We start from the raw sequence: 12,792 nt of genomic DNA on the forward strand, positions 1-12,792 counted from the left end.
CATTGAATAACTACGTAAGATGCTGCACTATAAAATCGCTACGTAGTATTTCAATAAGCCAGGAAACAATTTTTTCCTCCTCCTTGGACAGTATCGTTCCAGTACTCTGTGTTGTGGTTTTCTGCCTCTTGCCACACGTACGGTATCAAATTGTAGACCTTAGATACCGTATTTTTTACGAGTCGCGTATTCTGAAGATACTTTGATTGTACACCTGACAGGCAATGATTTTCGATGAAGCCATAATTTTGTGTACAATCTTCAACAAAGAATATCAAATAGTCAATAAATTTATTGATAAATTAATCAATTAAGTAACTCACTGTCTTCCAGCGGTAAAAAAGAAAAAAATTTTGGAATTCCACGACCACAATATCAGAACTAAATATCAGTAGATTTTACATATGGCGAAAACGGGCATATGAAATATGAAATTGCTTTGACGTATGGCCAAAAGCGGCATAGCGAAAGTTTTTGATCTCCTATGGCTAAACATCTTTTTTTATATAAAAAAAACTTCTTCACGTTTATAATATGATCGATATGGTTTGAGAAATAATCCATTACACCATATGGAAAAACCCAACGAAAAATAAATAATTTTAGATAATAAATGTTATGTACTGAAAGTTCCTCTCGTACTATGCTGTCAATAGGTTATGTGGCAAATTAAGGGAGGCCTTTTTTATTTTTGCAATATTCCTAGAATAATAATTTTCTAGTATTAGTTTTCATATAAGTTATATGAAAAATATCAAAAATTTGATTTAGTTTCATCTAAAGTTGTATTATTAGCCATATATTTCATCAATTAACACGTAAATACAAGTATGGCCGAAACAGGTGCTATGGCTAAAACCGGTGCTTCTGCCCTATGCGAGGCGGGTCGCTGCTGGACATTTTAAGCTTTGTATGTATGCGTTTTTCGATATATTTTTTATCCAGCCACTCGTCTGCAATGTTGTTAACCTTTTTTAGTATTTTATTCGTTGGATCAGCTTGCAATTTTTGGTACGTATTTTGATCTGCCAGCATGTCGTTAATTTTTTGATTATATTCTTGTGCAGAAAGAATAACTGTTTGGGTGCCCTTATCTGCCTTGGTTATCAGTAGATCGGGATTCTCTTTGAGAAACTTCTTGCTGTGTTGTATATCTTTACGTATCCAATCATGTTCGTCGTGTCTTGGTTGCATTTGAAAGTTGATATGGTTCATCATAATATTAGATATTTCAGCTCGGATCTCATCAGCATTCTGTTTGAACCGTATCTTATTTTCGATTTCTGCAGCTACTTCAATGTAGGGAGTGTTTTGTTTGTTCTGTACATTAAAGTTTGGCCCTAGCATTAGCACTCTCTCTAGGTACGGTGGGATGGGTGTGTTGGTGGTGTTTACTACCCAATCCGGCTCACGACTTAGTGTACTTACTTTGCGGTATTTTAATGTTTCTATCTTCCTCATTTCTCTTGACTGGACCGTGTTGAAAATCTTCGCGCTCTTGGTGTTGGTTATTTCCGTGATTTTTTGCAAATCCGCGCTCTCGAAAACGTTCGTCATCTTCGAAATGAGAAAGCCTTTCTTCTTCTTTAACTGAGCTAGCGATCGCTTTGTGTCTGCGATCATGACGCTTAATATCCGTATTTTCTGTTTGAAACAGACTCGTTCAAACTCACGCAAAGATCTTTCACTACTTAGATTAATATGCACTTTGTAGTTCAGACACACTGGTATTATCTTGTACTTTCTACAGTTTAGTAGGAATTTGACGCGGTTTGTTGCTTTTGCCAGACTTATAGATGTTTTTTGGTACTGCTTCATCAGCTGTTTGCCACCTTGGCCATATTTAGCGGCGATCTCTCTTGCAATTAACATTTCGCTTGATCAACTGGATTCTATTGTTTGAGTTAGTCACCGTTCGCTTTATATTCTGAGTTTCTTGATATTTTCGGTGAAAATTAGACCAATACTGTGTTTTCAGCGGACGTTTCGACGTACTATTCTTCGGTCATTGACTACGCCTAAAACATATAACATTTATTTGATAATTTATATAGTAGACATTGAACAATTTTCTTCGGATGTTATCCACTTACATTAACACGTATATTCGTCATCTATCTAACTAAGCTAAGCTATCGTTTTTTCTTCTTGTCGTCCAATTGTCGTAATTTGAGCATTAGTCCGTTGTATGTGTCATTACAATTTCCGCTTTCTCGTTGTAAATTGACTGTTCTCTCGTCCGCTGAAACGTCCGCTGAAAACACAGTATTGGTCTAATTTTCACCGAAAATATCAAGAAACTCAGATTATAAAGCGAACGGTGACTAACTCAAACAATAGAAACATAGACATATGTAATTTGGGTAATAAGCCTACGTTTTCAAATGCAATCAGAGAAGAAGTTTTAGATCTAACACTGTGTAGCTCTGTAATCTCGGAAAAATACGGAACTGGCACGTTTCAGACGAAACTTCACTCTCTGACCATAAACACATTGTTTTTGAATGGGGGGAAGGCGGTACTCCGCCCGTAACATTCCGCGATCCTAGGAAAACAAATTGGGATCAGTATACTCATTACTTAAACACAAATGAACTTAAAAATTATGGTAGTGTTGACTCAAATCAACAGCTTGAATCACTCTCACAAAAGTTAAACGAAGTAATTCTTAATGCCTACAACAGCAGCTGTCCTATTAAGCAGTCGTCCTCTAACAGGGACGTGCCGTGGTGGAATCTCAAGTTGGAACGTCTTAGGAAAGGTACTCGGAAAATGTTTAATCTAGCAAAACGCACTTCAAATTGGGCTCAATATAGAAAGGCCCTCACTGAACACAAAAACGAAATTAGGAAATCTAAGAGGAAAACATGGATGAGAACGTGCGAATCCATAAATAATACTCCAACAGTTGCAAGACTACATAAAACCCTTGCTAAAGATCATACGATAGAACTAGGCAACCTTAGGTATCAGGATGGGGCTTCCACTAAAACTCCTAACGATACTCTAAGACTGATGATGGAAACTCATTTTCCGGGCTCGACTGAATGTGGGGTTTCGGAAAGCATTGGCGTAGTAAGTTCTGCAGAGATCCTATCAGAGTCTTGTAGGGCAGAAGATCTACCATTAAACATTGCTGACGAAATTTTTACAACAGCCAGAGTGGAAAATGCTGTAAGATCTTTCCAACCCTTTAAATCTGCAGGCGTCGATGGGATTTTTCCAGCCTTGCTTCAAAAGGGTGAAGCAATCCTAATACCGACCCACGTTTTCAGGGCAAGCTTAAGGTTGAATTATATTCCATCGACATGGCGATTAGTAAAAGTCATCTTCATACCAAAAGGTGGTAAGAGAGATAGGACGAATCCCAAATCCTTCAGACCCATTAGTCTATCTTCGGTACTGTTGAAGACAATGGAAAAAGTTCTAAAGGATTACATCGATTCAACGTACATGCAATCTTATCCATTATCTATATTTCAATATGCATAGCGAGCTGGCAGCTCAACAGTCACAGCGCTCCATTCGCTTGTGGGAAGAATTGAAACATCCCTTTCAGTTAAAGAACTCGCTCTTTGTTCATTCTTGGATATTGAGGGAGCTTTCGATAATACTTCCTACACATCTATGGAAAATGCTATGAAACGAAGAAAATTTAACAAGTACATTGTTGACTGGATTCATACAATGCTTGCAAAAAGAGAAATCACTTCTAAGCTTGGTGGATCGTCTATAATGATAAAGGCTATGAAAGGTTGTCCTCAAGGAGGTGTTCTTTCGCCACTTATGTGGTCTTTGGTGGTAGACGATTTACTCAGAACTCTTGAAGCAAAAGGTTTCGAAGTTGTAGGCTTTGCTGACGATTTGGTCATCATGGTAAGAGGGAAATTCGATAATACGATTTCAGAAAGAATGCAACAGGCTTTGAAACATACCCAAATTTGGTGTAGAAAGGAGGGCCTTAGCATTAATCCGGCAAAAGTCGTAATCGTCCCATTCACAAAGAAGAGGAAACTCAACTTGAAGCCTCTCAAGCTTGAAGACAGAGAAATCCGATTTAGTGAACAGGTCAAATTTCTATGATTGGTCCTAGATGTTAAGCTCAACTGGAATGCACATCTCGACGCCGTGATAAGCAAGGCAGTCAGTGCATTATGGTTGTGCTCGAAAACCGTTGGTAGAAAATGGGGTTTAAAACCTAAAATGATCATGTGGATCTACACGGCTATCATACGACCAAAAGTAACGTACGCCTCGTTAGTGTGGTGGCCAAAAACAAAAGAAGTTACCGCCGAAGCAAAACTTGCAAAACTCCAACGACTTGCGAGCATTGCAATAACGGGAGCGATGCGTCCCAGCTAGCACCAACTCGTATATCAATGTACGAAAACTATCGTAAATATCTCCTAACAAACTCGAAATCGTAACTAAAGCTGGATAAAGTGGGATCAAGTTGATTTTCTGTCGTATATAATGATAATGACTGACATACATACGATTTTCAGCACAAAATCGTAGAGTAGTACGGAGCGACTCGCGCTTAATCGGATATTATCGTATATAAATACTTATATAGTCGTAACGCTCAAAATTATTCGTAATCACGTATATCGCCTCCAAAATAGTACGGATATGCCAATTTTGCGCATGAAATACGATTTATTTAGCATGTATATGTGTAGGTAATGCTGATTTTTACCTTTTTTATACATATAAAAATGCTAGCTGGGGTAGCACTCCATCGAAAGCCCTACATGCAATTCTCAATCTGCTGCCTTTGCATGAATTCGTACAAATAGAAGCGGAAAAAAGTGCTCTAAGGCTTAAAAGGTTCAGGCATATTTCGGATCTTTCTGGTCACATGAATATTCTGAAACTTTTCAAAATCGGGCCCGTGTTAAGTATGAACGGAGTTTGGATGAATCCGGAGGATAACTATGATACTCCCTACAATCAGCATCTTTGGCTCGAGCAGCACGTTCCTCACAATCATGTGGAAGATTTGTGCCTTAAATTTGTCCCTACAAGGTGTGTGAAACTTCACGCTCCGACTGGGAGAGGGGAGTTTCTATGGTTCGTCAAGGTTCAACGATATTTTTCACGGATGGCTCAAAAATTGGTTCAAAAACTGATGCTGGAATCTTGGCCCTGGAACAAAAATATCAGTGGCTATGGGACTATGGCCAACTGTGTTTCAGGCGGAGATCTTTGCAATAATTGAATGTGTGAATGTTTGCTTGAGAAGAAGATATAAGCATGCAAATATATGCATTTTCTCTGACAGTCAAGCAGCATTGAAAGCGATAAGCGCTTGCAAATGCACATCGAAAATAGTCTGGGATTGCATTCTTTCATTACGGCAGCTATGCCAAATGAATACAGTAAATCTATACTGGGTTCCAGGGCATTGTGGCATTGAAGGCAATGAAATAGCAGTCGAGCTAGCAAAAGCGGGCTCCAATTCGGAATTCATCGGTCCGGAGCCTTTTTGCGGTATATCAAAATGCACAATCAAAATGGAACTTAAACGCTGGGAAGAACAAAAGGTGACGGCCAATTGGATGGCTGTCAGAGGTTGTAACCAGTCAAAAAGATTCATTAATCCAAACGTAAAAACTACTAAAAAGCTCATAGAGCTCAACAACAGAGCTCTGTGTACATACACCGGCCTAGTAACAGGGCACTGTCCGAGTAGACATCATTTAAAGAACATGGGTCGTGTTGAAAATAATGTCTGTCGCTTCTGCAATCTTGAAAGCGAAACGTCGGAGCACCTGCTCTGCAGTTGTAGTGCGCTTTACACGAGCAGAGCAAAATTTCTTGACAAGAGATGCTTATCTCCTAGTGAAATTTGGTCTGCCAATCCCGGATAGGTTATCGGTTTCATAAACCATATTATACCTGACTGGGAGCGTGCAGGAGCAAATGACTAGTTGTCTATAATGGCAATTGGCTTGCATGGCACGTACGGTAAACAGGGATATACTACAAAAGTTCAAATTAATGGACAAAGTAGTCAAATCCCATTCTAAAATAAAAAACAATAGTGAGGACAGCCCTTCGCTATCGCTTGAATCAGCCAGAGAATCGAATATCTGTTTTTACTTGAAGAGCTATAGTCTAAAAAGATTTAGTTAGAAGTGGAATTCCAGTTGAAGTCTGCCAGGATTGGGCAACGGACAGAACAAAATGCATATCGAGGCTATAAAGTTTTTTGAGAGATCCACTGAGTCCGACCGCGACGACAGCAGCAAGAATGGAGAGGAGCAGGCCGCCGGTGAGTTGCCACCGTCCGACTTGATGGATTCTCCGACAGTAACTCATCAGCATTAGGAGGGCCTTTGGGAGACAAACAGCGTCATTCATGATAATTTTATATTGTTAGTTGAATACCGTTAACGCGGTTAGTCACAAGGCATGCAAATCACTCTAATAAAGGAGAGAAATGAGAAAATAACAATAATAATTATAATTAATTACATCCAAAACAATACAACAGATGTGACCAGGGACATAAAATGTACTGGTTGGTGACCAAAATCTGAAGATATTTGACATTATTTCTTGCGACCAGTCATGCGGCAGATTTCTTGTACACACGCACCGAGAAGAAATACTAGAATAACGACAACATCGCTTGCTCGTCGTGTCGCACTCATTTCGGAGCGGTGAGACACGCTTCAACATTCTAGCACCATGCATGACAAAAGGTGTAGTGGTTTTTGGCAATCTCGTTTACTGCTTCATTCGTATGCCTACAGCTTTTCCCCAAATAATGCGGATTCAAAGAAGAACGTTCCCAAACTTGAAAACGAACTCTACTGCATCTATTCCTACAAGATCTTTAAAGTAGTGATCAACCACAAAACCGTGCAAAAATTCAACAATTTTCATTACATAAATTTCAGGTGAAAAACGCATCAGTAATTACACCTTATTCTCTATCGCTTGTCCATACTATTCCAGCTAGAACTGTAACCAAAAAGCGGCGAATGCCTGTCACTTCTATACTGTGACACTTTTTTCGACTGGTCACAGTGAAATATGAACGTTTGCTTATTATCATGTACGTATTCCAGCTAGTTTCAATACATCAAGAGATAGGCTTTCTCGATATAGAAACAATACGAAGCGACGGTATTGGCTGAGATTATGACATGCCACTGCATACTGGCAAATGTATAGAAAAAATGTAACCGTTTCGGTCCCTGGATGTGACAGTAACAACAATGATAGCAATATTGAAGATGATTATAATTGTAACACCAGTAGCAAAAACAATAATAATAATGAAGTAATAACACAGGAAACTGACACAGGAAACACAGCTACTGACTATAACTTCCTGCCCATTAATAATTGTAGTTTGGCAGCATAGGTATAAGAAAAAATTCTGACTCATCATAGAACACTCAAACATATATTCATTCATACCTATACACCCATCCACACTCATACCTGCGTATATATAATGTAAATTCAAAACAAACGAAGCTTGTTTTGAATTTACAATTTGAGAAGTGTTTTCATAATAGATTTCTTGATTTTAATACCATGCGTTCAAGAGTTAGCATCTATCAAAAACAAGAATTCAGAAAAATTACGAAAAAAATTATTGCGTGAATAATTCCTTTGCACTTTTGAAGGAAAAGGATATCTAGAACAAAATGATTGGCCTTAAAATTTTATTATGAGTTTACTTGACATAAATTTTGAAATTTATCTTAATTTTCCTTTTTTTTCTTTTTTGACGTAGGACTACGTCTTACGGCAAGTTTTGAGATAGGGTGTCATTCCAAAAAATCGAAAAATGCGAGCGTCACGAAAAATGAAAGGTTTTAAGCGCTAATAGCTCAGTGGTTTTCCAATCGATTTTCAATATTCTTACTCCAATCGATTGGAAAATCTTCTAAGAATTGACCCAAATAAAGAAAAGTGTGGATTCTTGATGTTGAACTATTGAAAAATTGAAAATAATGAACCTATGTTTTACCAGAATTCTCGCTTCGTGATTGGTTGTTGGAAATGACGTCATCAAAGTAGAAACGCGTTTTCACGCTTCGGCTTATAATTCAGTCAATTTTCAATAGATTTCCAAGATATTTACACCAATTGATCGGGAAATCGATTGTAAATATAGAAAACTATTGATTTTGTATTTGAAATTGAATTTGAAAAATTGTTGTTTTTGAATTAATTTTGAAAATTTGAATTATTTTCATATTTTTGCCTTCCCTCGTCAGTGCTTCCCTAGCACGGATGACAGAAATATATACGATAAAGCTTCCTTATGATTGTATTTAATTTACGCCCTATAGAATCCGATCGAAAATTGTTGAGCTTCAGCTGTTGCTGCTTCCCACGGATAAGGCAACGAAGACATGCAAATTCACCAAGCGAGGTGTTGGAGCTGGAGCACTCAATGATCGCAGCCGTGATGGAATATCTGGCGACAGGAGTTCTGGAATTGGGAGGACATATGCTGCTCGCGACAACGAAACGATCAGAATTATCGTCACTTGCAGCTGGCCATCCGCAACAACGAAGAGTTGAACAAATTGCTGTCCCGTGTCACCACTGCTATGAGAAGTGTCTTTCCGAACAGCCAAACTGTTTTGTTGCTGCCCAAGAAGACGGAAAAGAAGGCTTCAATTTCCAGCATATCACGTCGAAAAACCGTTCTTTTAAGAACGAAACATATGTTCATGAAGATTTGAGGAATTTTCACTCACTGATTTTAATTCTATTTAACTTAGATTGGTCTGATTGTTCGCTTCTCATCAAATAATTTTAACCGATCACCTCTCGCGCTTCTGTTCGCTTGTTGCTGCTGGACGCTGGTTGCGCTGGTTGCAGCGGACAAATATACTAGCTCCAAGTAAATGTGTTCGGCCAAGTGTCAAAATAAATGAAATTGGATTTAATCAAATGAAAGAGTTTTAGTAACATCTTTTGCATCTTAGCAACACACATTTATCCTTCGTTAGTGTGAGATTAGATTAGATTAGCAACACAAATTTATCCATCACCAATGCTACAGTAATAATACGTAGCGTAATTTTTCTTTAGCAGCAAAAGGCGAACGGCTCACTGGTAACTTTGCTCTTTTGTTCAGACTGAAATTGAAATGCCCTATTTTTTATTTCACGTAGATGATAGAATGAAGGACCATGAAAAATGGGTGTGGTCGTTTCTTGTCGCTTGCTCTGGTACATAACACGTGGTAAGCCGGCGAACAGCATTATTCAAACGCTTGCTGAGCTAGTGCCAACATCGTTTGCCAGGGCAAACGGGAGTCACGTTCGACTCGTGCACGTGTTCATCAGCGGCTGACCGTGTGACCGTGTGTTGGAGCTGAAGTTCCATTTCGCTGCCGTGATGGAATATCTGGCGACAGGAGCTCTGGAATTGGGAGGACATATGCTGTTCGCGACAACAAAACGACCAGAAGCATGAAGCATTCCACGTCACTTGCAGCTGGCCACTTGGAGTGGTATTTCATCGTGATTCAGGACCATACACGGTTTCGTTGATCGCATAGCTGCTGAGGCTTTCCGGTTGGTCCGTTGCAACAAGCCGTGCCTGGTTAGCGGTTATCGGTACTCCAATTTACCGAACAGAGAATTACGTTAAATGCGTTAGTGCAAGTTTATTGCAAGCAGGAGTTATGATAATCAAACAATCGGTTCTTATAAGGGCCACACAACGATTGAAGAGTTTATTATATTTTCTTGCCCAGTTAATACCATAATTAACACAGTCAACGAGGGAAAAGTTGAATTTTTCGCCATTGCGGACGACCAACCAATGACGGTAATAAGTTTTCTGGTCACAGGTGACATTTTCTGCGACTTCCAATACGTCTGCAGGTTGTAAATGCTTTATCCGTGTCCTTTTGTAAGCCGCAGAAAAGTTGCGCAAAATTTTCAACTTTTTGAAAACTCGCGCGTACCGTCTACCTATTACCAAAGGAAAAGCACTATTCAACGTAGAAACATATCATACAAATTTATTTACTGTTTGGTTTAATTACTAACTTGGTTTCGTTTTAATAAAATAGATTCAATCAATTCATGGATATAACTCCAAAATCGGTTGAGGATTGAATGTATACAATGTTTCTACTTTGATGACCGTTACGGATGTAGCTTGTATACATGAAGAATCGTATTATTATATACATGGATACATCCTACTATCGCTAGAAAGAGACTTACGTGGTCCTACGTCACCTATGCGGTCGTGTCTTGTGCAGAACCCCTCTGATTTTTTCACGATGACATATGCCGACGAAGGCGCGAGGGCGGGTTCTTTACGTTGGTCAACCGCCAGAGACGACGCCCACAATCGATCGAGCTGCTATACGTCCACCACAGTCCAGAAGGATACACGATGCCAGACGTCCTTCCTCGGGATCTTCGTTGGGTGGGAAATCGTGTCGCACTTTAACTCCGTGTATCACCACCAATAGCGTACTATAACTTCTTCACTGTGAAACGAAACCAGACTCGTTTCCAAGTTCACTTCATATGCAGATTTCGAACGTTGGCTTTCAATTTTGTTAGCCGTAACAAAGTGTAGCTGTCGTCTACTGGGTAGTTCGAGCTCGACTGTCTCTCCACTTTTCGGCCTTTTCACCTTGCTGCTGCTTGTCATCCTCCATCTCTCTCTTTTTACCGACGATCTTCTCTCTCCGTTCCCTAACCGGATATCACTCCATTCGCCAGTTCGCCGAACCGGTTAAACTGTTCCAGGGCTGTACAGGATCCATGGGGTTAGTTCAGCGGTTGTGTTTTAGTGCGGACTATTTTGCCGTCTTTTGCCGTTGCGGTTTTTCCGGTACATGGTCGTGTTTTTTTTTGTAACCGTTTACAAACCGTGGCGGCCATCTAGGGAACAAATGACGGCCCCTTGTGGGACGCGGTCAAAAACCCCAACGTCTGGTCTGCACGTTCCGGGGTGTGCTCCGAAGGCCTCTTTTATTTCCCTAGAGTGTCATCTGGCAGAGATTTCACGGGCTTGTAAACGGCCACAATACATGCCTGTTTTTTATCGCAAATTATCGTAGCCTAATTATTGGTTGGTTTTTTTATGTTAGTAGGTGTTAGTTAATACTTAAACCCATATTAAACAAAAAATACAAATTTTGAACAGCAAAGAAAATTAACAACTAACGACAATATTTAGAGCCAATCAAATACAAACAAACAAAATATTTACAGACTTAAGAACTAAGACACTAACCTAGACAAACTCTTTCATTGTGCCGATCAATTTGGAAAGCAATCGGTAACAAGATATAAAAATACTCAACGGGATATGCGTTTTCGCACTTTATATTGATTATGCGCTACCTTGGCAGCTTGATTAAATCGTTGGCTATCCTTATTGCCACGTGCCAAATCCGTTGTTTGCTTCAAATTTTTTTTAAAACCAAACGTTTTTATTCAAGCGCAGGACTGGTTGAAATCAGTATCGCATTATGTGGCAGCTTATCAAATTGCGTCTTTCACCCACCCACCCACTAACTGAAATCATTGTTACCTTCACAACGCGTGTTGGAGTCTAGATATTTTTTATTCAACTGCTTGCTTGGATCTAGCGTTACAGTCAGACACAAGGAAACTATATATAGTAATAATAATAATGCAAGAAAGAGTGGCGGATCATTCACGTACCTCTGCTTTGAATCGTTTACTAGCACTTCGGCGTAATGTATTGCACTCAAGAACATTCATCGCTAAGGTGTAATCATATTCACCATTCACAAAAGTCATGCAACGACGAGATAGCTCCAATAGTTCAGCTACTGGTTGTACCTATAAACATAAACGTCATCATTCTATCTAAATTTCCGACCAATAATGGGAAAATAGCATATGTTACCTGAACATTTACGGTATTTCCACTATTACGAATAATTTCAATTATTGCTTCTCGATGAAATTCTTCAACATTTATTCCATTAACTTTCAATAATCGATCTCCCGGAAGCAATCCAGTGTAAAAATTATTATTGGCACTAGGTTCAGCAAATATAACCTGCCGAAATGTGGGTGATAATACAGATGTAGTCCGATCTAGAATCATTGCTTTTCGTAAACTGAATCCAAAATCACTGCGGGGTGTTTTCTGTCTCGAAATATGCAGATCTCGAGACGGTGGTAATTTAATTAGCTTAATAGCAGGTAACGGAAGATTAATACCATCAAAACTTTGCACTCGTGACCAACGATATGAACCTTCACATTCACCAATAGGGCTCAACGAATATGGCGGAGTAGCAAAAGAGGAATTAGTAGTATCGGTAAGACTATCTGCGCTGGGTGATGACGAAATCGTGACCTGTGAATAAGTTTTTTTTCAACAGGAAAATAAAAGAAAAACATTAAACAGATATTATACTCACCATTGGCATATTCCTTAAATTATCTAAAGAATGGCGCAGCAACGCTTTTGAAGGCTCATGTTCAATGATATGTAATAGTTTATTACCCACTGGTATCGAAGTTTCCATATCAAGATGCTCATTTAAGATTAATCTGGATCCTTTAAGAATACCCCGCTTAGGGGGCCTGGGTGGAACGGGCATGTAAGGTTTGGTATGCTATATGATATCAAAATGAAATTAAGAAAGGAAAATTTAAAGTTCAAAAGAGTCCTATCAGAAGACATTGTTTTTATTGAGTTTGGCAAATCTCAGTCAAAACTTAGAGGATTTATGAATTTTAAGATGTTTGAGAAAGGGAATTTAATGGACTAATAGATCAAATTTGGCATTAGTTTTCAATC

The 12,792-nt window shown here is 39.0% G+C and overlaps 1 protein-coding gene across 1 annotated transcript in view; it reads right to left on the reverse strand.

The window, feature by feature from the left end:
* The window catches only part of LOC128733514 (unconventional myosin-XVIIIa), a 657,582-nt gene that overhangs the window by 513,403 nt on the left and 131,387 nt on the right, over positions 1-12,792 (reverse strand). The window contains exons 3-5 of the mRNA XM_053827159.1: positions 12,410-12,607; positions 11,887-12,345; positions 11,679-11,819 (exon numbers count right to left, since the gene is read on the reverse strand). Coding sequence (XP_053683134.1) covers positions 11,679-11,819; positions 11,887-12,345; positions 12,410-12,607 — 798 coding nt within the window. The remainder of the gene's footprint in view (positions 1-11,678; positions 11,820-11,886; positions 12,346-12,409; positions 12,608-12,792) is intronic.

This window comes from Sabethes cyaneus, chromosome 2 (assembly GCF_943734655.1).
Source record: "Sabethes cyaneus chromosome 2, idSabCyanKW18_F2, whole genome shotgun sequence".
Classification (NCBI taxonomy): Eukaryota; Metazoa; Arthropoda; class Insecta; order Diptera; family Culicidae; genus Sabethes; species Sabethes cyaneus.